Source organism: Myxocyprinus asiaticus, chromosome 29, assembly GCF_019703515.2.
Source record: "Myxocyprinus asiaticus isolate MX2 ecotype Aquarium Trade chromosome 29, UBuf_Myxa_2, whole genome shotgun sequence".
Classification (NCBI taxonomy): domain Eukaryota; kingdom Metazoa; phylum Chordata; class Actinopteri; order Cypriniformes; family Catostomidae; genus Myxocyprinus; species Myxocyprinus asiaticus.
The window spans coordinates 5,060,059-5,085,377 of record NC_059372.1 but is presented as its reverse complement, the minus strand read 5'-3'; the positions used below and the strand labels follow the sequence as shown (position 1 = coordinate 5,085,377).

General features: G+C 44.0%; 1 protein-coding gene and 2 pseudogenes across 3 annotated transcripts in view; all 3 read left to right on the top strand.

The window, feature by feature from the left end:
- LOC127420327 (zinc finger protein 501-like) overlaps positions 1–16,061 on the top strand; it is a 51,437-nt pseudogene extending 35,376 nt beyond the window's left edge.
- The window catches only part of LOC127420322 (zinc finger protein 501-like), a 98,234-nt gene that overhangs the window by 1,547 nt on the left and 71,368 nt on the right, over positions 1–25,319 (top strand). Inside the window, exons 1-2 of one of the 3 annotated variants that reach the window (XM_051662527.1) lie at positions 24,437–24,526; positions 25,080–25,254. The exons of 1 other annotated variant lie outside the window; for it this stretch is intronic. In XM_051662527.1, coding sequence (XP_051518487.1) covers positions 25,080–25,254 — 175 coding nt within the window. In that variant the 5' untranslated portion in view covers positions 24,437–24,526. Of the gene's footprint in view, positions 1–24,436; positions 24,527–25,079; positions 25,255–25,319 lie in introns of those variants that run through there. One more of the 3 variants, XM_051662528.1, reaches the window with a different exon arrangement.
- The window catches only part of LOC127420189 (gastrula zinc finger protein XlCGF57.1-like), a 166,324-nt pseudogene continuing 165,466 nt past the window's right edge, over positions 24,462–25,319 (top strand).

The following is a 25,319-nucleotide window of genomic DNA, read 5'->3' as shown; positions in this document are numbered from 1 at the left end:
GTAAATACATAATACAGTTTTTAAATGATAATGTTATTTATTGAAGCAAAAAAGTTATCCAGACCTATGTGAAAAACGAACTGCCCCCTTAAACCTAATAGCTGATTGTGCCACTTTTAGCAGCAACAACTGCAACCAAACACTTCCTATAACTGGAGATCTGTCTTTCACAATGCTGTAGAGGAATTTTGGCCCACTCTTCTTTGCTGAACTGCTTTAGTTCAGGCACATTTGAGGGTTTTTGAGCATGAACTGCCCATTTAAGGTCCTGCCACAGCATCTCAAAACTTTTTGCTTCTTTTGAGCCATTCAGAGGTGGACTTACTTTGGATCATTGTCTTGCTGCATAATCCAGTTGCGTTTGAGCTTCAATTTACGGACTGATGAACGGACGTTCTCCTTTAGGATTTTCTGGTAGAGAACAGAATTCATGTATCCCTCAATTATTGCAAGTCACCCTGGCCCTAAAGCAGCAAACCATCCCCACACCATCACACTACCACCACCATGCTTGACCGAAGGTATGATATTCTTTTTGTGGAAGTCTGTGTTTGATTGTGCTAAGTTTTCTCCATTTGGAGATAATTGCTTTCTCTGTGGGTCTTTGGAGTCCCAGAGCCTTTGAAATAGCTTTGTAAACCTTCCCAGACTGATTTATTTCAATCACCTTTTTATTAATAATTTCTGGAATTTCTTTCAACCGTAGCATAGTGTTCTACTGGGTTAGAACTTTTAGCCAACTTCATGCTGCTGAAAAAGTTCTATTTAGGTGTTGATTTGATTGATCAGGGCTGGCAGTAATCAGGCCTGGGTGTGTCTAGTGCAGCTGAACCCCATTATAAATGCAGTTTCATAGATTTGGGGGTTTAGTAATTATGGGGGCAAATACTTTTTCACGCAGGCCCAGTTAGTATTGGATAACTTTTTTGCTTCAATAAATAATATCATTTAAAACTGTATTTTGTGTTTACTCAAATTGCCTTTGTTTTATGTTAGATTTTGCTTGAAACAATTTAGTATGAGATATACACAAAAACAGAAGAAATCAGGATGGGGCAAATACTTTTTCACAGCACTGTAACTATGAGTTGAGGGATAAATTAGGTGTATGCCTGGCTGAAGAGATGAGTCTTTAGTCAGGAACTAAACAGGGAGAGTGTGTTTGAGTCCCAAACAATGATAGGAAGACTATTCTATTAAGATGGAATGATGACATTTTTTCTCATGTAATTTCTTACGGCTTTTATTTTGAAAGTCCGGTGCTGAGTGCTCCAGAAAGTCTGTGTTTGAGTGTTTGTAGGATAATTCACAGTAGTGTAATACACTTCTCATTCAACATCTGATAAAATACTTGTCGGGTGCTGTTCTCAATGCATGTTATAGGCGGACCGAACTATTGTTCATCTACATCTGAGATGGAATTTGTGTGGAGCGACCACATATTGTGCTGAGCAGCGCATCACGAGCCTCTGCGCATGTCGGCAGAGCTGCGCTCGTTCAGTAAAGCGAGGTGCCAGATACAACTTAGCTGTGCATGTTGACTGTATATTTACTATTAAATTTACTATTTGCAATTCGCAAAGCTTTTGGATGACTGTAAGAACCTGAATAAAACAAGTTATATGGACTACTTTAAAGGTGATTTGAAAGTGAATTATGTCATTCTTTGAGCTTGACAGTAGCGTCAATGACCAACATGCGGTATCTGATTTGGATCGGGCTCGTCGGACTGATACCCGATCCGGGCAAAAACATCAGTATCGGACCAGATACCGATATAGGTATCGGATCGGTGCCATCCCTATATTGTATAATTTAGGAGCTAAATAGGAAAAGGATCAACCATTCTTTTGTGGATTATGATATTCAAGGTATTATTAACAGGACAGAATTTTGTGTTGGATTATAGTGTGATAGTAGGTCACTTAAGTACTGAGGAGCTAGACCATTCAAAGCTTTGTAAGTAATTAAAAGAATTTTAAAATGTGTTCAAAACTTAACTGGCAGCCAGTGTAGTGACGATAAAATGGGGCTGATGTGATCATATTTCTTGGTTCTTGTCAGTACTCTAGCTGCTGCATTTTTAACTGAATCTTATTAATTGAACCTGCAGGACATCCTCCCAGTCAAAATAATCTAGTCTTGAGGTCATACATTAATTAATTTTTCAGCATCAGAAACAGAGAATATTTGTCATAATTTAGAAATATTTCTGAGGTGGAAGAATGCTGTTCTACAAACATTGGAAAAGAGATTTTCAAAGGGCAAATTACTATCAGATATAACACCTAAGTTCTTAACTGTAGTAGAAGTCAACGTAACAGCACATTGATCAAGAATTAAATGATATTTTCAGAGGTTTTTGGTCCAATAATTAATACCTCTGTTTTGTCAGAATTGAGAAGGACATTTTAGTCATCCAGTGTTTATTATTGATACACTCAGCTAACTTGCAAAATTTAGCCAGGTTTCGAGGAAATATTAAGTTGGGTATTGTCGGCGTAAAAGTGAAAATTAATTCCAAAGTTTCTGATAATGTCTCCCAGGGAAAGCATATAAGGTGAAAAACTGGCCCTAAAACTGATCCCTGTGGTGCTCCAAAAACTGTTATTTTTTTCCTGTGCTGTTGTCACAACGAAAGTACATATCTCTGATGAGCTATTCAACAGATTGGACAGATTTGCACCATGTTGAGTAACTCTGGTAAGATTGCAAGCATGCATGTTTGATTGACAGACCACGTGTAAGCGCACATGTTTTGTGTATGAACGCGCACGTTGAACGACTGCCACTCTCATAACATCAGACGTGCTCAAATATTATTTGTTGTTGTTGTTTTTTTTTTTTTTGTAAAATCTTCTTGCAGTTGAATTCCCTCTCTAACATGATTCAGCGATGTAGAGAACTATTGTAAATCCTCATGAAGATGAACACCTCACAATTTATACAGATTTGATAGGCTGCTTATAAATATATTTCTGATGATATCATCACGCGGGCCACAAGAGATCACTCGAGGGCCGCGTGTTGAGTAGCTCAGATTAACAATATTTTATTAATTCACATAAATGAACATAGTAAAACAACATATATACACAGAATCAATATTATCCTCCACTATTACCCTTCCCCCTCCCAATTACCAATCCCACCCCCACCCTGGCCCCAACAACATCCCAGTGGTTGTAAATGATATAGACAAACACACACACAAAAACTGTAAAAATAAAATAAAAAAGAAATAAAAAATATAATAATAATAATCACAAATCCATAAATGACATATACCTACCCCATTTCTCCACGAACAAGCTGTACTTCCCCATTCTTCTGAATGACCCCTCTTCAAAGGCCATCACCCTTCCCATTTCCGATCACCACTCCTGAAAAGAGGGTGCTCCAGCCGACCTCCAGCCCCTTAAATTTATCTGCACACCAAACTCTGCACCTTCAACCAAACCTCCTGGATCTCAACACACCCTGAAAAGACGTGGGTTATGTCTTCATCCTCTGATTAGCATCGCCAGCAGATGGGTGTGTCTTTAAGACCAAGCCTATACAATCTAGAGGGGGTCCAATAGAACGGATGTAAAATCGCATATCGTGCACCCTTGCATCTATAGATGTAGACTTGATGTTTTTTAGAATCCTAGCCCACTCTCCCTCCTCCAATTCCAAGTTTAAATCTTTCTCCAAAATTCTCTTGAGAGTGGTTGAGGCTCCGTCCCCCAGACTCAGAATCAGCTTTATTGCCAAGTATGCTTACACATACCAGGAATTTGTCTTGGTGACAGGAGGTTCCAGTGCACAACAATACAAAACAGCAACAAGACATAGATAATAATAAAAAATAATAAAAAATAATAAAAAATTATTAAGTAATTACACTGATGCCTCATGACCTTACTCTCATTAAGTAATCACCACTCTCATGGTACCTGCTGCTTTATAGGGGTGTATGCTATTCCCAAAAGTAGTACAGAGCAAGTGGCGCAGCTGTAGATACCTAAAAAACTGAGATCTGGGATCCCAAATTGTTGAACCAAATTTTCAAAGGATCTCAACACACTACTCTCATATAGGTCACAGAGTGTAGTAACCCCCCTCACAGTCCACTCTGACCAGCAGAAAGGGGACTTATTAATACATAGTTTAGGGTTCAGCCATAAGCTCAAGGCATCATTTAGATAAATATCTGAATTAAACACTATGGACACTTTTGTCCATACCGAGTGCAAATGCGAGATAACGGTGTAATTTAACTTCTCCGTTTAGATTGATAGAAAGGCTTTGCAATGGCAAAATAGGGGCAAGAACTTCCTGTTCAATACAAAACCAGGGAGGGGCTCTTTCAGTTGGAAGCGACCAATGAGCCAAATGTCTTAGACCGATCGCATAATAATAAAACAAATCTTGAGTAGGCCTAGCCCACCTTTGTCAATTGGCCTATGCATCTTACTGAAATGTAATCTGGGATGTTTACCGTTCCAAATGAAAGACTTCGCTATGCTCTCAAATTGCTTGAAATAAGAGAGGGGGACATCTATAGGGAGAGATTTTAACAGGTAGTTAAATTTTGGAATACAGTTAATTTTTATAACATTAGCCTTCCCAATCATCAATAAATGTAATGAAGCCCACCTGCCCACATCGCTCAAACCTTTTTATTAAAGGGTCAAAAACTTACTCTAATTAAATCAGACAAATTTGCTGGGAATAAAATACCCAAATACTTAATGCCCTGTTTGGGCCACTGGAAGGCGCCCGGCTGGAAAGCCGTTATACTGGGCAGTACGCTGTTAGAGCCAAAGCTTCAGATATAGACTAATTGACTCTGTATCCTGAGAACTTAGAAAAGGAATTGATAATTCTGTGGAGGCAAGGCATAGATCTAGTAGGGTCAGAGACGAATAATAAAATATCATCTGCATAAAGCAGAAGCTTATGCACCATGCCTCCTGCTATCACCCCTGGAAAATCATACTCCTTTCTTATCGTGGCTGCTAATGTTTCCAGGGCAAGACAGAACAATAATGGGGAAAGAGGGCAACCCTGCCGAGTGCCCCTATCCAGAGTAAAATAATCTGAAATTAATCAATTTGTTTGTACCGGCGCTACAGTGTGTCTATAAAGTAACTTAATCCATCCAATAAACGTACTCCCAAACCCATACATTTCCAAAATCTTAAAAAGATAATCCCATTCTACCATATCAAATGCCTTTTCGGCATCAAGTGAGATGGCAGCGACCGGAGTCTGATCATTTGCCACTAACCACATGATATTGATAAAACGTCTAATGTTGTCAGAAGAGCTGCGGCCCTGAATCAATCCCATATGATCTATATGTATAAAAGATGTCATAACTTAATCATTTAGCCATTTAATCTAATCTAATCAGTATTTTGACAATATTTTAACGTCTAGCTGGATCAGGGAAATTGGATGGTAACTCTTACCCTCGCTTGGATCTTTGTCTTTTTTAAGAATCAGACTGATCCAGGCTTGTGTCATGGTTGTCGGATACTTTCCGTTCTTTAATGATTCCGTATAAACTTCTAACAAAAGTGGAGCCAGTTCTGTAGAATAAGATCTAAAAAATTCAGCGGCAAAGCCATCTGGCCCCGCAGACTTGCCTGTAGGCGGGCCTTAATTACCTAGTCAAGCTCCTCCAAGTTTATCTCAGAATCAAGAGAATTTTTTTGCTCAGTCATCAATTTAGGGAGTTCTAGAGGTTTCACAAAGTTTCTAATATCTTCAGTAGATGAAGACGTGGAACTATAAAGGTCAAGATAGTATTCTTTAAAAGCATTATTAATATCAATGGCTGAGGTAAATATTTCACCACCAGCAGATTTCACTGAGGGAATGGTAGAAAAATACTCTCTCTGCTTTATATATCTAGCCAAACGTTTTCCTGCTTTGTCCCCCGACTCAAAGTATGACTGTCTTGCCCTGAATAAACAAAACTCCTCTTTCCACGACAAAATAGTATTATATCTGTATTTCAATTGGGTCAGTTCTCTGAGGCCATCAGATGACGTTTCAGCTCTGTCTCGGTAAAGTGCCAACTAAATGATTTCTTTTTCTTCATGTGTGGCAACACCTCTAAACTCACCAGGGTGTGATCTGAGACTAAAATGTTTCCAATTGAGCAATCAACAACAGATGAAATGAGGGACTTGGATGTAAAAAAATATATATTCTAGAATAAATCTTATGGACTGATGAAAGAAATGAATAGTCCCTACCAGATGGGTTCAAACGTCGCCAAATATCTGCAAGGCTATGATTTTTACACATCCTGTGAAGCGTCAGTGTTGCTCTAGGGGGTCTTACACACTTTTGCTTCACTATGATCAAGGACTGAATCCATCAATAGATTAAAGTCTCCTCCCAATATTATATCATGAGGGGTGCCAGCGGCTTGCAACATCCCTTCAAGATCTATAAAAAAGCCCTGAAAACGCTGATGGTTAGGTGCGTAAATATTAGCCAATAAATAGCTAATATTAGTCTGCTAAAACAATTATGACTCGTCCTAATTTATCATTAATCTGTTTGAGACATTTGAATTGTAGATGCTTACTTATCAATGTAATGACTCCCCTGCTCTTACTTGAGCCAGCACTAAAGAAAACATGCCTACCCCATATCTTCCCAAACTTTTCAGCTTCCTGCAGGGAAAGATGTGTTTTTTGAAGAAACGCATATGTCATATTTCTTACGCTTAGGAAAAGAAATAACCTTCCTTCTTTTTATGGGGTGCCCCAACCTGTTCACATTCCACATGGAGAAAGACAGTCCACTTATATTAACATTTGACATTTTGACATATTAGAAAAAAATTGATTGTATGTCAAAAACAGGATTATAAAGACCACATTCCCCATTAGTGCAACAATCAAACCCCGAACTTCCCCCTGAACCAAACAAACAGAAAAAAGAAAAACGTGCACATTAACCCTGCGCACGACAGCGCCAACCGGCGTCCATCCATCAAACAGTCCATGTACGCCTACGAGAGTCCCCGCAATGAATTTGCCATCTGATTGCTCAAGACTGGTGCTTCTGTACAAATTTTGTCAGGCAAAATGACATATGAGAAAAAACTTTGTAAAACAAACTCCAGCCAATAGGCAGAATAATCACAAAGAACATGTAGATTCATTCACAGAACTGTCTTGAAGGGGTGTTCCTCCACAAAACAAACTCCAGCCTCTAGCGGAACCAGCACAAAAAAAGGCTGTTTAGTTTCCTCAGACAGTCAAACAAATGTTCTGTTAGCTGGCTGTACATAAGTGCAGCAGATGACCTAATCCTTCCAATGTCCTGCAAAAAATAATCCACAAAACAAACTCCAGCCAATAGGAGGCATAAACACAAGGCATGTCCAGATTCATCCACAGCTGTCCCGAAGGAGTGTTATTCCACAAAAGAAACTCCAGCCGCTAGGCGAAACCAGCACAAAAAGAAACAAGAAAGGCGCCCAGCTTCCTCGGACAGTCAAGTGAAACACACCATGACTTCTTCAGTCCATCAATTTTATAAAAGACATCGCTTGCTGTGGGCATGCAAATACCCTGTGGCCATCCTTATTATCCATTCTCAATTTTGCCTGGAACATCAGTGCAAAAGCGATTCTCCGTCAATGCAAAGGTTTCTTGAAGGAGTGTTATTCCACAAAACAAACTCCAGTCACAAGGCGGAACAAACACAAAAAGAAACAAAAAGGCACCCAGCTTCCTCAGACAGTCAAGTGTATGTTAAACGAGTCGAGTTCACTTGGGGGCAAAATGAAAATCACCAAATGGTTTACTAACCCTATTGTCTCTATGCAAGACGATGCTTGCTGTGGGCATGTAAATACTTTGCCACCATCCTTAGTGTCTATTCTCAGTTTGGCCGAGAACATCAGTGCAAAAGTGACCTTCGGTTGATGTAAGAGTTTCTTGCATTCCTTGAATCGATCACGTTTCACTCTTGTCAAATTCGCAAAGTCTGGGAACAAGAAAATGTTGTGATTCTTCCAAGAATGCCTTCCGTTGCTCCTTGTCTCGCGTAACACGAGATCTTTATCGGATGATCACAGAAATTTGGCCAGAATTGATCGGGCCTGTCTCCCTCATGGGATCTCCGAGCTGGGACTCTGTGAGATCACTCGATTTCCAGCTTATGGCCTGTTATGTCAAGCAGACTCAGGAAGAGCTCGTCTAGGAATTTCACCATATCTCTGTCTTCCTCATGCTCAGGAATTCCAACAATTTGGACATTGTTGCATTGCTGCAAATCTGCTTTGGTCGCTAGCGGTTTAGCAGCTAATTCCCTCTCCGATGACTCCAGATAGTCGATCCGTTTCTCGACCTCCCTGATTCTTGTAACCAATTTCGCCTCCATGGAAGTAATCATTCTACGTATTACCTCAAGATCTTCCAAGTCCGCCACAACCTTCGCCAGCATTACAGACATGCTGCACAGCTGGCGTTGAATTTCTCCGCCACACCGTCCAAACCGAGTCCCTGGTCTGCAGGCCTGTCTGGGGTATCAGCTTGGGCACGTAAGTGTCTTTTAATACCTCCAGAGCCTGAGGATTTTGAATTCTTTGACATGTTGACTTAGAACAGTTATGTAGCAGGATGTATTGCATCTCACTGGTTTAAGACACAAAAATAATTAAAAACTAGCAATGTGCACATCTCGTCGTTCACACGTCCAACCCCCGCATGGTGCCACATGACTCCCCCCGGAGGCAGCATTTTCATGATTTCGGACGCAGCCTTGAAGTTGCAGTTACACGCTCGTGCGGATCCAGCGCAAGCCTCAATCACCTGACAGTTTAAACGGCCTGGATTGCCTACTTGGATTGTCTTTGTTCATGATTTATGAATGAGAGGAACTTTTGATGCTGATGTTTTTGATTCTGGCTGATAGACTGCATGCTTCAGAGGAAGATTTTAGTGAGCGCTCAATGGGAAGAATTACGCTGGATTTTCGTGAAGTTCTTGAATGACATCTGTTTAAATTAGATATCTGCATATTTGCAAATGGTATACAGCTCTGGAAAAAATTAAGAGACCACTGCAAAATTATCAGTTTCTCTGGATTTGCTATTTATATGTATGTGTTTGAGTAAAATGAAAATATTTGTTTTACTCTATACTGACAACATTTTTCTCCTAAATTCCAAATAAAAATATTGTAATTTAGAGCATTTATTTGCATAAAATGACAACTGTTCAAAATAACAAAAAAGATGCTGTGTTTTCAGACCTTGAATAATGCAAAGAAAACAAGTTCATATTCATTTTTAAACAACACAATACTAATGATTTAACTTAGGAAGAGTCAGAAATCAATATTTGGTGGAATAACCCTGATTTTCGTTTACAGCTTTAATGCGTTTTGGCATGCTCTCTACCAGTCTTTCATATTGCTGTTGGGTGATTCTATGCCACTCCTGGCACAAAAATTCAAGCAGCTCATCTTTGTTTGATGACTTGTGACCATCTGTCCTCCTCTTGATCACATTCCAGAGGTTTTCAATGGGGCTCAGGTCTGGAGATCCGGTGGTCCTCCATCCACTTATTGATTGACCTGGCTGTGTGGCAAAAAAAACAATTCTCAGAATTGGGGAACATTGTTAGAGCAGAAAGAAGCAAGTTTTCTTCCAGGATAACCTTGTTACATGGCTTCATGAATGCGTCCTTCACAAAGACGAATCTCCCCGATTCCAGCCTTACTGAAGCACCCCCAGATCATCACCGATTCTCCACCAACTTTCATAGTGGGTGGGAGACACTGTGGCTTTTAGGCCTCTCCAGGTCTCAGTCTAACCATTTTGAGAATCTGTGATGATCTGGAGGTGCTTCAGAAAGGCTTTGATCATGGAAAAGATGTTACTTTGTTTCAGAAGGGGCAAATTATTGGCCTGCATCAAGCAAAGAAAACAGGAGATTGCTGAAATCACTGTAATTGGGTTAAGAACTGTCCACAAGAAAGCCACTTGTTAGCGAGGCTAATTGGGAAAAACCTACTTCAGTTTGGTAGGGAGCATAAGGATTGGACTGTGGAGCAATAGAAAAAGGTCATGTGGTCTGATGAGTCCAGATTTACCCTATTCCAAAGTGATTGGCCTGTCAGGGTAAGAAGTGAATCGTATGAAGCGATGTACCCGTCATGCATAGTGCCCACTGTACAAGCCTCTGGAGGCAGTGTTGTGATCTGGAGTTGCTTCAATTGGTCAGGTCTTGGCTCAGCAACGTTATGCAGCAATAAAATGAAGTCAGCTGACTACTTGAATGTACTGAATGACCAGGTTATCCCATCAATTGATTTTTCTTCCCTGACGGCACGGGCATATTCCAGGACGGCAATGCCAAGATTTATCGGGCTCAAATTTTGAAAGAGTGGTTCAGGGAGCATGAGGAATAATTTTCACACATTAATTGGCCACCACAGAGTCCTGACCTTAACTCTATTGAAAGTCTTTAGGATGTGCTGGAGAAGACTTTACAGAGTGGTTCAACTCTCCCGTCGGCAATACAAGATCTTGGCCAAAAATGAATGCAACTCTGGATGGAAATAAATGTTGTGAAGTTGCATAAGGTTGTCGAAACAATGCCACAATGAATGTGTGACATAATCAAACCTAAAGGCAGTCCAACTAAATATTAGCATATGCAACTTTTTTTGGCCAGGCAGTGTACTATTTCTCTGAAGAAATGAACAGTTGGGAGGACACTACCTTTTCTAGTATTTTTGACATAAACGGGAGATTTAAAATAGGTCGATAATTAGCCAGTTGTCCAGGGTCAAGATGTGGCTTCTTAATAACCTGTTTGATAACTGCCATTTTAAAGTTTCTTGGGACATGTCTTAAGGCTAGTGAGGCGTTAATATTATTAAGAAGAGGTTCTGAGATTACATGAAATACCTCTTTGAAGAGCTTAGTTGGTATTAGATCTAACATTCATCTTGTGGCTTTTGATGTTTCAATAAGTTTTGTTAGCTCTTCATGATCTGTGACAGCGAAGGATTGAAGTTTCTCATGAGGAAAATTCTGAGACACTTTTTTCTGAGGTACTGTGACAGACCATTGCATAATTCCAATATTATTTCTGATGATTTAAATTTTACCAGTAAAGAAATTCATGAAGTCATTACTATTGTGCTGCGGCAGAATATCTGGTTCAGTCGTGGCTTTATTCCTGACCAATTTATCCACAGTACTGAATAAACACCTAGGATTGTTGTGGTTATTGTCTATGAGTTTGCTAAAATATGCTGAATTGGCAGCTTCTAGTGCCTGTCTGTACTACAGTCACTGTCCTGCCATGCACTATAAAATACGTCAACATTCTTCCACTTGCGCTCTTTTTTTCAGAGCTTCGGTATTTTGGTACCAAGTCGATACTAAAATAAAAAAGATGTAACGGTAGCAGTGTTTCTGCAGTACCGGTAGCACCAAGCACCGACTCAATCCACTACTAGCGCGCAGTATGACTGACACATGACAGCTTTAAAATGCTCACAGGCTTACTTTGAACGTGTGCTCTGTTACTCCATTTACACTGAAATTGACAATCAAATTAAAATTGTGACGTGTCATGGTGTGAGAGAGACAGGACCCAAAAGCAGAGATGAAACGGTTCAATTGGATTTATTAACACATCAGAAAAGTTCTTGCTTCAGACAAAACAAAGTCAAGCCCGGGGCAAATTTTCTCCCCCGAGACGTGGGCAGAGACCAAGGAACCCTCCTCCATGGGAACTGGGCAAAGCTCTGCCGAAGGCGCCGGTAAACATGAAGGTAACCACAGACACACGATCAAGCTTCAGCTACACGAGAGCACAGTTAATCATAGACAGCAAACAACACCTTCACGTTTGATTATCACAGTGACAATAACAAACAATGATCCGACATCGGACATGACTTACAAGGGGATTTAAATAAGCGGGGAACAAACAAGGAGCAGGTACCGCTTGCAGCTGAAGGTTATAATGATCAGGAAGGGAGGGAAGGGGAAACCAGAGAGGGATTTTATGGAAAGGAGAGGGGTCTGGCAGCCTGGGAGGAGGCCTCAGGGTGGAGGCAAGGTCTGGAGGCCAGGGAGGAGGCCTCAGGGCGGAGGAGATACAAGACTGGGCAGTAGCTGCTGGGCAGGGGACAGAGAACTGGGCAACAACTGCTGGACAGGGTTCAGGGGGTGCAGCTCAGGGGGTGGAGCCGTGGACAGCTCAGACGTGGACACTGATAGCGGCAGGGGAATGGCCTTCATGGCCAAGAGCACTGGCAGTGACAGGGGAACAGCTTCCGTGGCTGTGAGAACTGGCAGTGATGGGGGAACAGCGTCCGTGACTGTGAGCACAGGAAGTGACAGGAAAACAGCCTCCGTGGCTGTGAGCACAAGCAGTGACGAAGGAACAGTCTCCGTGGCTGTGAGTACTGGCAATGATGGGAACAGCCTTTGTGGCTGTGAGTACAGGCAGGGAAGGGGGAACGACCTCCGTGGTCATGGGCACTGGTAGTGGCAGGGAAACAGCCTTTGTGGCTGTGAACACAGGCAGGGACAGGGAAACTCTGTAGGCGCCATTTTGCTGTAATACTGTGGTTAACCTTTGGGTGGCAGTATATTGAAATGTATAAATAGGTACACATGGGATAGAAGGGCAGGTGTTTCTGGGAACAGAGGAAGCACACAGTTTTTGACCGTGAACGCGAACAGATGTGACCAGGCGTGAAACATGTGCTTGAACATGTGCTTTACAATGTGTGTGACCATGAATGTGAAATTAAGCGTGTATGTATTTCACCGTGTTTGATTTGGATTGTATTCTGCTTGATTGTATTCAACGATGTAAAGTTCAGGGTTGGCTTGAACATATTGGAATTGTGGAACTAACAAATGATGACTTCAAACTACTGGTGAGATACATTGTAAACTGTTCCTTTCTACAAAAAAAAGACAAACAAAGAGTAATGAAGAGAACATTTGCTTTATTGACATGAGTCAATTACTTGCTCACTCTTTGAACCCAATTCACCTCTAGCTTTAATGGAAAGCCACTACACTCACTATTAAGACTATGAGCCAAATTTCTAGAGAGGAGAGTGGCACCTTCCCTGTAGAGATGGAGTCCATCTCTCTTTAGCAGGTCAGGTCTACCCCAAAAACTCTTCAATATTTAAACTTTTCAATTTTGAATACTTGATACTGTTGTTAAAATCTTGTTTTCTTAATTTGTATCTTTGTTATATTGTGGTTATTTGTTTTGTTTTTGTTTTTTATTTGTTCCTTTGTTCTTTATTACTCACTGTTTACAATCTGAATAATTACTTGAAAGCTATAAACATTGTTTACAAAATAAAAAAATGTTATACGTTTTTGCTTTGGTATTGAGAATCATCAAATTTCACTGATAAAGGTACAGACTACTGAAATTTTGGTATCATGAAAACACTGTAGATCATACTTATACTATAATACTTACTATAATAACATAATGAAAAGTAGATCTCTTGCCATAGAAGTTTGAGCACACTTGGTATAAATATACACTATATTGCCAAAAGTATTCGCTCATCTGCCTTTAGACGCATATGAACTTAAGTGACATCCCATTCTTAATCCATAGGGTTTAATATGACATCAGCCCACCCTTTGCAGCTATAACAGCTTCAACTCATCTGGGAAGGCTTTCCACAAGGTTTAGGAGTGTGTTTATGGGAATTTTTGACCATTCTTCCAGAAGTGCATTTGTGAGGTCAGACACTGATGTTGGACGAGAAGGCCTGGCTCGCAGTCTTCCCTCTAATTCATCCCAAAGGTGCTCTATCGGGTTGAGGTCAGGACTCTGTGCAGGCCAGTCAAATTCTTCCACACCAAACTCGCTCATACATGTCTTTATGGACCTTGCTTTGTGCACTGGTGTGCAGTCATGTTGGAACAGGAAGGGGCCATCCCCAAACTGTTCCCACAAAGTTGGGAGCATGGAATTGTCCAAAATCTCTTGGTATGCTGAAGCTTTCAGAGTTCCATTCACTGGAACTAAGGGGCCAAGCCCAGCTCCTGAAAAACAACCCCACACCATAATCCCCCCTCCACCAAACTTCACAGTTGGCACAATGCAGTCAGACAAGTACCGTTCTCCTGGCAACTGCCAAACCCACACTCGTCCATCAGATTGCCAGATGGAGAAGCATGATTCGTCCCTCCAGAGAACGCGTCTCCACTGCTCTAGAGTCCAGTGGCGGCGTGCTTTACACCACTGCATCCGACGCTTTGCATTGCGCTTGGTGATGTATGGCTTGGATGCAGCTGCTCGGCCATGGAAACCCATTCTATGAAGCTCTCTACGCACTGTACGTTCCACATGAACTTTGGAGGTCTGTAGCGATTGACTCTGCAGAAAGTTGGCGACCTCTGCGCACTATGCGCCTCAGCATCCGCTGACCCCGCTTTGTCATTTTACATGGCCTACCACTTCGTGGCTGAGTTGCTGTCTTTCTCAATCGCTTCCACTTTGTTATAATACCACTGACAGTTGACTGTGGAATATTTAGTAGCGAGGAAATTTCACGACTGGACTTGTTGCACAGGTGGCATCCTATCACAGTACCATGCTGGAATTCACTGAGCTCCTGAGAGCGGCCCATTCTTTCACAAATGTTTGTAGAAGCAGCCTGCATGCCTAGGTGCTTCATTTTATACACCTGTGGCCATGGAAGTGATTGGAACACCTGAATTCAATTATTTGGATGGGTGAGCGAATACTTTTGGCAATATTGTATATATATCTTGCACTCCAAAAATCAAAGATATATTTGAAACATTTGCATTCTGCCATTTAAATTGGGGTTCAGTTTGATGTTTCACATTTGTCCCTCTTGAATACATTTTTTGACAATTTACTGTGTTCATTATAGATCTGATGGAAGTGAAAGAGGAACATCAAGAACTGGATGAAGTGGAGGAGAAACGTCAGTATCAGAAACATCATGATTTCACAACTGCAAAAAAATCTTTGTGTGTTTCAAAGACTAAGAATTTCTCACCAAAAAAGCCTCAAAGAAAAGTATCCAAGAAATCTCTTACCTGTTCTCAGTGTGGAAAAAGTTTCACTTTTAAAAGCAAACTTAATATACACATGAGAATTCACACTGGAGAGAGGCCTTACACATGCCATCAGTGTGGAAAAAGTTTCACTTTTAAAATCAACCTTAATATACACATGAGAATTCACACTGGAGAGAAGCCTTACACGTGCCATCAATGTGGAAGAAGTTTTGCACATGCAACTAGTCTCAAGAGTCATCTCCGCTGTCACTCTGGAGAAAGACCATTTGAATGTGATCAGTGTGGTAAAACATTTGTTTTGAATTCAAGCTTAAAACTACATCTGAAAACTCACACAAATGAGAAGCCTTACAAGTGTTCTTTTTGTGGAAAAAGTTTTGTAAACCCATCCTATTTTAAAGAACACCAGAAAATGCATACCGGTGTGGGTGCTCATATGTGTTTTGAATGTGGAAAGACCTTTATTACAGCCAGCATATTGAAACAGCACCAAAGAAATCATACTGGAGAAAAATCTTACAAGTGCTCACACTGTGGAAAGAGTTTCACTCAGTCACATGACCTGAAAACACACGAGAGAATCCATACTGGAGAGAAACCTTTCAAGTGCTCACACTGTGGAAAAAGATTCACTTGGTCACAAAACCTGAAAACACATAAGAGAATCCATACTGGAGAAAAACCTTACAAGTGCTCACACTGTGAAAAGAGATTCACTTGGTCACAAAACCTGAAAAGACATGAGAGAAACCATACTGGAGAGTAACCTTTCAAGTGCTCACACTGTGGAAAAACTTTCACTCAGTCACATGACCTGAAAAAACATGAGAGAATCCATACTGGAGAAAAACCTTACAAGTGCTCATACTGTGAAAAGAGATTCACTTGGTCACAAAACCTGAAAAGACATGAGAGAAACCGTACCACTGCTCTTCATGTGGGAAAAGTTTCAACCAATCAGATCAACTACAGAAACATGTAAAAAGGTATTGTCCAAGTGATCACTGTGATTAAAAATGACCTGAATGGAAACAAATGTATATATATTTTTTTTTTTTATCAAGTATTTTTTTTTTTCTGTCTTTGCTGTTGACTAAAGCTGTTGTTCCAGTAAAAATAATCCTTTAGCCTTCATATTCAGTTGTCCACAGTTCTTGATGAATAGCCTCCAGGTTTTGAAGGGTCTTTGGTTTTATTGCATGGTGAATGTTGCATTTTCTTTAGTAAAGCAAAAGCTAAACTGGATATAGTTTTTTATAAACAAATTTTTTTAACAGTATAGTGTAATTTTCAGTTCCCCTTCATATCGCTTACTTGACGTTACGTAGATGATACGACGGTAGGGGTTACTCCTGATTGATTAAGGGTTAAAAGGATGTTTTGGTCATTGTTGACTAGTTTTCAAAGTAGGTTGTAACACCACATCAGAAACAGCACTAGGGAATTGTTGGGGGAAAACACTAAGGGAGACATTGCTTTAAACTTCTAGGGATTCAATGTTATTTCCGTTGTCTATTTTTTTTTTTACACATGACTGGTGAAATATGGACTAACATGGTAGATACTCTTCCATTAGTTATTTTAATATCTGCTCTGCTAATTTGTAATTGGGCTGAGTTGCCAGGGTCATATTGAAAAGCTGCTGCTTGCTAGCCTGAGTTAAATGAGCCCAACCCCATGTCTCTATGATAATTCTGGTGCTGAGAAATAGGTGTTGCTACGTGGTTGCCAGTGTGCTCTTGAAGATTGCTAGGGTGTAGTCTGATTCTTAATGGCTGCTTGTGAGTCAGAAGAGCAATCTAATTATTGTTTACATAGTTTCTGCCAAAATATTGTAGTTACTGCAATTATTATTACTAGGCCTTAACTTTTACATTCATATGGTAAGACTTTCAAACTATGTAAGAAGCTTACAGAATCTTTGTCTTCTGAATAATTCCTTGTTACCACAGTGTTATTGTAGAGACAATACCTGTAAATAAAAACGTCATGGTTACTTGTGTAACCTCCATTCCCTGATGGAGGGAACGAGATGTTGTGTCGATGTAGTGACACTAGGGGTCACTCTTGGGAGCCCGAGACACCTCTGGTCTTTGATAAAAGGCCAATGAAAATTGGCGAGTTGTATTTGCATGCCACTCCCCCAGACATACGGGTGTAAAAGGAGCTGGTATGCAACCACTCATTCAGGTTTTACGCTGAGGAGCCGATATAAGGTCCGGCCATTTCAGCGGGTAGTTCAGCGTTGTGGCAGGAGGTTACACAAGTAGGTAACCATGACGTTCCCTATCTGTCACTCACTCGACGTTGTGTCGATGTAGTGACACAAGGGGTCCCTATACGAAATGCCAGAATTGGCTGAACTGTGTTATGTGAACTGGCATTGTGTGGTGGGCAGACTACTGTGTGCCTCATAACCAGCACACCAGGTCGACACGTAACCTCCCCCAACATAGTTATGAGTGTCGAACGGCCCTTTGTGGACAAGTCGACTACTCGAGATAGAGACAGGCTTAACCCAGTCGTGGCCTCTTTTCCCCTTCTCTTTTTCCACTCCCTAAAAAAGAAGGGGGATTATCCGACTGGGCCGCCAGGTCTAGTCGGGGGGTGTCCCTCCCAAGGGGAAGACACCGCGGAGACCACACCTCGCCCAAAGAGAGGGGGGGATATTTAAGTGGAAGAATACGTCACATGGTCTTTCCAACCATGTGGAGAGTCTTCAAAGTAGATCCTACCCAACGGGGGAGGAGTTACTACAAACATGGAGACTGGGGCAGAGGGGCTCTGCCCAAGGAAGACGCAGTTTGCCTATAGGGAAACGAATTAGCACAAGATATATATATATCGCATGGGGTTAGCCTTACAGGGAACCGCCACATGCGGAGCACCTACCCCAGAACAGGGCTCTTAGTTAGCGCATGTACTGGGCCGGCAGCGAGTCTCTCCGAAAACCCGACTGCCACAGGGCTCGGAGGAAGTCAACCAGGGAAAAAAGTTTGTGAACACTACTGGGAATTAAAGGTGCACGTCTTGAGCTCAAAGGGAGTTGGAAGGCGCTATGTGCAAGCGATACACCCAGCCGGATATCCCGGGCTTATCCGCTTGTATTGCGTGCCACTACCTGGGACGAAACCGGAGGTTGTAGAACCTTGCAAAAGTGTTGGGTGTTGCCCAGCCTGCTGCTCTGCAAATGTCTGTTAGAGAGGCACCCCTGGCCAGGGCTCAGGAAGCCGCTACACCCCTGGTAGAATGGGCTCGTAGCCCTACCGATTGCAGCACTTCCTTTCTGCTGTGCACCAAAGCAGACAAAGAGCTGCTCAGAGATCCTAAAGCTCTGTGTGCGATCCAAATAGATGCGTAAAGCGTGCACCGGACACAGCAATGACAGGGCTTGGTCTGCCTCCTCCTGGGGCAGCGCTTGTAGGTTCACCACCTGGTCCCTAAAAGGGGTCGTGGGAACCTTGGGCACATAGCCCGGTTGGGGTCTCAGGATCATGTGAGAGTAGCCCAGACCGAACTCCAGGCACGTTTCGCTGACAGAGAACGCTTGCAGTTCTCCTACCTTCTTGATGGAAGTGAGCGCAGTCAGGAGGGCAGTCTTCAAGGAGAGTGCCTTAAGCTCGGCTGACTGCAAAGGCTCAAAGGGGGCTCTCTGTAGACCCTGAAGAACTACAGAGAGATCCCATGAGGGAATGAGGCGCGGTCTGGAGGGATTCAGCCTCCTGGCGCCTCTCAGGAACCTGATGATCAGGTCATTCTTCCCTAAGGACTAACCGTTGACTGCGTCTTGGTGTGCTGCTATGGCGGCAACATACACCTTCAAGGTGGAAGGGGACAGCCTCCCTTCCAGCCTCTCCTGCAGGAAGGAAAGCACTGATCTGACTGCGCATCTCTGGGGGTCTTCCCGTCGGGAAGAACACCACTTAACGAACAGACGCCACTTAAAGGCATACAGGTGCCTTGTAGAGGGGGCCCTAGCCTGAGTGATTGTGTCTACCACCGCATCCCATCCAGGGGCCAGACATGGAGGTTCCAGAGGTCTGGTTGCGGGTGCCAGAGGGTGCCCCGTCCCTGAGAAAGAAGATCCTTTCTCAGGGGAATTCGCCGGGTGGGGGGGGGGGGCTGCTGCAAGGAGCATGAGATCCGAGAACCACGTCTGGGTGGGCCAGTAGTGTGCTTCCAGGATGACCTGCTCCTCCCTGACCTTGCACAGGGTCTGTGCAATAGGCTCACTGGGGGAAATGCATATTTGCGCAGGCCAGGGGGCCAGCTGTGTGCCAGTGCGTCTATGCCGAGGGGAGCCTCGGTGAGGGCGTACCAGAGCGGACAGTGGGAGGATTCTTGGGAGGCGAACAGGTCCACCTGTGCCCGTCCGAATCGACTCCAAATCAGCTGGACCAGCTGAGGGTGGAGTCTCCACTCTCCCCTGAGGGTAACCTGCCATGACAGCACGTCTGCTGTAGTGTTGAGGTTGCCCAGGATGTGAGTGGCTCGCAGTGACTTGAAGTGCTGCTGACTCCAGAGGAGGAGATGGCGGGTGAGTTGTGACATAAAACGAGAGCGCAGATCGTCTTGGCGGTTGACATATACTACCGTTGCCGTGTTGTCTGTCTGAACTAACACATGCTTGCTCTGGATCAACGGCTGAAACCTCCGCAGGGCAAGCAGAATTGCCAGTAACTCGAGGCAGTTGATGTGCCAATGCAGTCGTGGGCCCGTCCACAGGCCGGCGGCTGCGTGCCCATTGCAAACAGCGCCCCAGCCCATTTTGGAGGCGTCTGTCATGACCACGACGCTCCTGGAGACCAGTTCTAGAGGAACACCTGCCCCTAGAAACGAGAGGTCGATCCAAGGGCTGAAAAGACGGTGACAGTCCGGCGTGATGACCACACGATGTGTCCCGTGGCATCATGCCATCTCGGGACTCGAGTCTGAAGCCAGTGCTGAAGCGGTCTCATATGCATCAACCCGAGCGGGGTGGCTACCGCCGAGGATGCCACATGCCACAGGAGCCTCTGAAAAAGTTTCAGTGGAACCGCTGTTTTCTGTTTGAACGCTTTCAAACAGGCCAGCACCGACTGGGCACGCTCGTTGGTAAGACGCGCCGTCAAAGAGACTGAGTCCAGCTCCAAACCGAGAAAAGAGATGCTCTGAACCGGGAGGAGCTTGCTCTTTTCCCAGTTGACCCGAAGCCCTAGTCGGCTGAGGTGTGAGAGCACCAAGTCCCTGTGTGCGCACAATGTGTCTCGAGAGTGAGCTAGGATTAGCCAGTCGTCGAGATAGTTGAGAATGCCCACCTCCCTTAACAGGGCAAGGGCAGCCTCTGCAACCTTCGTGAAGACGCGAGGAGACAGGGACAGGCCGAAAGGGAGGACTATATACTGATACGCCTGACTCTCCAATGCAAACCGCAGGAAGGGGCTGTGTCGAGGAAGGATCGAGACGTGGAAGTACGCGTCCTTCAGGTCTACCGCCGCGAACCAATCTTGATGCCGGACGCTCGCCAGAATGCATTTTTGTGTCAGCATCTTGAACAGGAGTCTGTGTAAGGCCCGGATCAGTACTTGCAGGTCCAAGATTGGCCACAACCCACCGCCTTTTTCGGTACGATGAAGTAGGGGCTGTAAAACCCCTTATTCATCTCGGCTGGAGGGACAGGTTCTATCGCGCCCTTCCGTAGCAGGGTAGCAATCTCCGCGTGCAAGGTAGCAGCGTTTTCGTTCTTGACCAAGTTGAAGTGAATACCACTGAACCTGGGCGGGCGCCTGACGAACTGAATCGCGTAGTCGAGTCGGACGGTCCGGATCAGCCATCGCGACGGATTGGAAAGCGCAAGCCACACATCCAAGTTCCGCGCAAGGGGGACCAAGGGGACAACGTCGTCAGACGTACCGGCAGGTGGGGCCTCGTGGTGGGGTGGGGTGGAGCTCGAGGTGCCACACCACGTCATGGCCGTGCTGAGTCTAGGGACATCGAAGAACTTACCTGGCTCCTTTTGACCACCCCTGGAAAAGCCTGGGATGGTGAGGAAGAGGCCTGTCTACGTAATCCATGGAGAATGCCACATCGGGGGCGGCTGTGTGCCACAGCTGGGCGCTCAGGGGTGGAAGGGCCACCGCTGGAGCACCAATCCTGCAAGGAAAAACCCGTGGACGGTAGTTGCGATGACGACCGTGCACACTGGGTATGTGACCCAGGGAGGAAGGAAACCGCTCTTTTGCTGAACTGTTGGGTACCACAGCCACTTGGGCATGCGGCGAAATCAAACAAAAAGGCAACAAAAGATTTTCCACCTGGCCCTCCATCGGGGGATGGAGTGGTCTTCTTACCAGCTCCAGGTGAGTGGGTTCCTTCATCCTTGGGTCGCCCGTCTCAGTGGCGCTTTGATGACCTCCGTGGGTTCTTAGGCGCTGACTGTGAGATGGGTGGCATCTGCTTCCTGCGGTAGGCTCCATGCCGGGGCAGTCACCACAGGGGGACGCCCTTGGCGACAAGCAGACGGGGTGCGGGATCTTGAGTCGCACCGGGGCAGGATGTGCCGGATAGCCTCCATCTGCTGCTTCACCACTGAGAACTGCTGGGCAAAGTCCTTGATGGTGTCGCCGAATAGGCCAGCCTGGGAAATGGGGGCAGCAAGAAACCATGTCTTGTTGGCTTCACCCATCTCAACCAGGTTGAGCCAAAGGTGGCGCTCCTGGACCACTAATGTGGCCATCGTCCGCCTGAGAGACCGCGCTGTGACCTTTGTTGAACGAGGTCGGTCGCCGAGTGCAGTTCCTGCATCAAATCTGGGGCGGAACTACCCTCGTGCAGTTCTTTCAACACCTTAGCGGACCTGCAGGAGAGCCATGGTGGGCAGGGCAGAGGCAGCTTGTCCAGCAGCGCTGTAGGCTTTAGGGGCGGACGACGGAGCCTACAGGGCTTGGACGGGAGCTTAGGGTGTCCGTGCCAGGTGGTGGTGCTCTGCGGTCATAGGTGCACTGCGAGCGCCTTATCCACCGGGGGAATCGCCGTATAGCCCCTGGCTGCCCTGCCATCGAGGGTAGTGAGAGCGGGGGCACTGCGGAATCGGGGCCAGGCAGTAAAAGGTGCCTCCCACGATTTCGTCATCTCCTCGTGCACTTCAGGGAAGAAAGGCACTGGTGCGGGCGTGGCTGCTTTGAGCGGCGCCGCGAGCCCAGGAACCAATCATCAAGCCACGAGGGTCCAGGGGAGAGTGGAGGGTTCCACTCTAACCCGACGCTCGCGGCTGCCCGGGAAAGCATGTCCGTCATTTCGGCATCAGCCTGTGACAGGACAATCGTCCCCGAGGGCAGGAGCCCAGCTGAAGCTTCTGCGTCCGACTGGACAAGCCAGCTCTCTGATGCTGCACTCGAGAGCTCATCATCTTCGTGGGCTCCGAACAAGAAGCCAGACTCGCCATGAGACAAGCCGGCGAACTCATCTGGAAGCTCGACTGGGGCAGACGAGCGTGCTGGGGAATGGGAGGTCCACGGGGGGGATACCCGGCGGAGGCGATCCCATTGGGGTCCCCAAATCGCTCCAGTGCTAGCCGCGCTGGCCTCATACCCGTAGGTAGAAGGACCGAGGCGGGGAGCCAGGCGCGACCGCAGTGTTGCCATGGTCATGTTCTCGCAGTGAGAACATGAACCATCCACAAACGCTGCCTCCGTGTGGGTCGTGCCCAGACATGAAAGACAGCGATCATGGCCATCCGAAGTTGAGAGATAACAACCGCAACCAGGAATAACACACAATCGGAAAGGCATCTTTTTAAAAAGACGTTCCGTGCGTGCCGCTCTTTTAGAGAAATATACTCTTTTAGAGGAAAAGCTCTTTCAGAAAATATATTCTCTTTGTTTTCTGCCGAAGCACCCAGGGACGTTCTCTGCAGTGCACCAGTGCAGAGGAGGGAGAAGCCGCTGAAATGCGCCGTCAGATCCAGCAGAGGTGAATGAACAGTAGAATTCAGCTCAGTGAGCATGACCGTTCGGCTGCGAAGAGAAAATCTGAATGAGTGGTTGCATACCAGCTCCTTTTATACCCGTATGTCCGGGGGAGTGGCATGCAAATACCACTCGCCAATTTTCATTGGCCTTTTATCAAAGACCAGAGGTGTCTCGGGCTCCCAAGAGTGACCCCTAGTGTCACTACATCGACACAACGTCGAGTGAGTGACAGATAGGGAACTTTTTTTTTGGCATTAACTTTTTTTAAATTGTAAAAAAATATATTAAGTGATACCTTATTCCAGTTTAAACAATGCAATTGATTTATTTGAGTTTTGTCGAGTTAAAAATTTATTTTTATATATATATCTACAATTTGAGAATGTGTCTGTATTCATGTTCAAGTGTTTTTAAGTTTTAATGTTTTAAAAAAAATATTTGTCATAAAAGTGTATAAATAAACGGATATAGCAAATACAGTATATTGTACAGTGTTGTATTAGTTTGGGTTCCAAGTAAACACAGAATGTTTTATTTCTGTCCTATAAGAAAGCTTAAGAACCCCTGCCTTAAATACATCTTTAGCAACTTTATACTTGCATCTATGAGATTTTCAAATTGAAAATGTGAAAGCAGTTTAATCATATTTATATAAATAATAAGTTACATTTAGAATTTTGTTCAACTTTGAAAATTTCTGTATCAACTTGTCTTGTCTGGTATGTGTATAAATATTGTCTGATGTCACTATTAAAGCCCATCATTCATAATCTGAGGATCTGTCTGCTGTTTAATTTGCATTTACTAACAAAGATTTTGGTGTTTAGAGAAATTATGTCTCTACTGTGGGTGTGTCTTCAATGTAAATGACTCCCTCCTGAATCTATTCCTATTGTTTACCATTGGATAATGTTTATTCTGTTTATTCTGGTCTGGATAATTAAGGGGAGTTCATGAGAGGTTCAGGGGGATTCTGTAGCCAGATGAACCCATGGTGTTGTGTGTAATAAACACACAATGTCATATTATAAAAGTCAGGTATGCATCTTTTATTCCGTCCTGTGTGAAATCTCATGTGTTCATTAACATGGTGTTTAGGTTTCGGGTGATCCGATCACATGTGGTCAGCCCTAAATACAGATCTAAACAGGGTCTAGACCAACAGAATCCAGTCCAGTTTGTGTGTGTGTGTGTGTGTGTGTATAGATAGTAAATGTAGTGAAAGTCACCAAACCTCATTCCACTGAGATGATGGGAACCATGTTTTTTTAAAGAAGCAAAGTACAAAGGGATCAAAAAAAGACCCCAACAGAAGATTAGGGTAAAGTAGAATAGATCACACATGTTGTAAGCAAAGGAAACAGTAGGTGGTGGTATGTGCCTGAGTCTCTAAAGAAGAAGAAGAAGAAGAAGAAGAAGAAGAAGAAGAGGAACTCAAAAGTGGAGCATTGTGAATTTAAGTGTTTTTCTACTTTGTGTTGTGGGAAATCAAACTAAGGTAAATTTCATGAACGTTTCTAAAGTTTTTGTTATAATATTGTGACTGTACATGAATACACACATTACTGAGTTGAGATTGTGATTTTAGTGAAAATGTTTGTTTTTACTCCTTAACAGATATTAACATATAATCTTTTCTTAAGACTCTAAACACATGTTATTCATCAGTGCCAGCTTCTGCCAGCCAGTGAGAGATTAAACCCCTATCATTCACTGCACAGAGCGAACAACGCAAAGCTGAACTCTTTGTGCTTGTGCGACACATTTAAAGTGTAGAGATGCGCTTGATGCCAAGTTGGCACTCAGTGGGTCACGCGAATGGTTTGTCCACTATCTTGCTATTGCCTTCGTGCCAACCCCTCTGCGTGGTAAAGGTGGCATGTGTGCCTTTGGTTGTCGACCCCTGGGCAAGCCTTTTACACTACTCCTCAACGTACATGCAGTCCGTTCCCTAACCCATATAATTATATGATTAAATGTATAATTATATAATGATCTTTTGGGGTTTGATAAATGTCAGTGCATTATAATCATGATGTATTTGTGTTCAGATGTTCATCATGAGAGAGCAGGTGGATGTGATCTGTGCTGGAGAACAGCAGATGCTGCAGACACCAGTGAAGATGAAGATGTGTTCAGTGAAGCTGCTGGACTGCAGGAATCTGATGAAGATGAGAGGAGAAACCACAGCAAAACAACAACAGAGTGATGATTTTATTCATTCAGGTATGTTTCATCCTTTTAATGTTGTTTTACATTCACACATTACCTACTTAAGCTAATATTTTAAT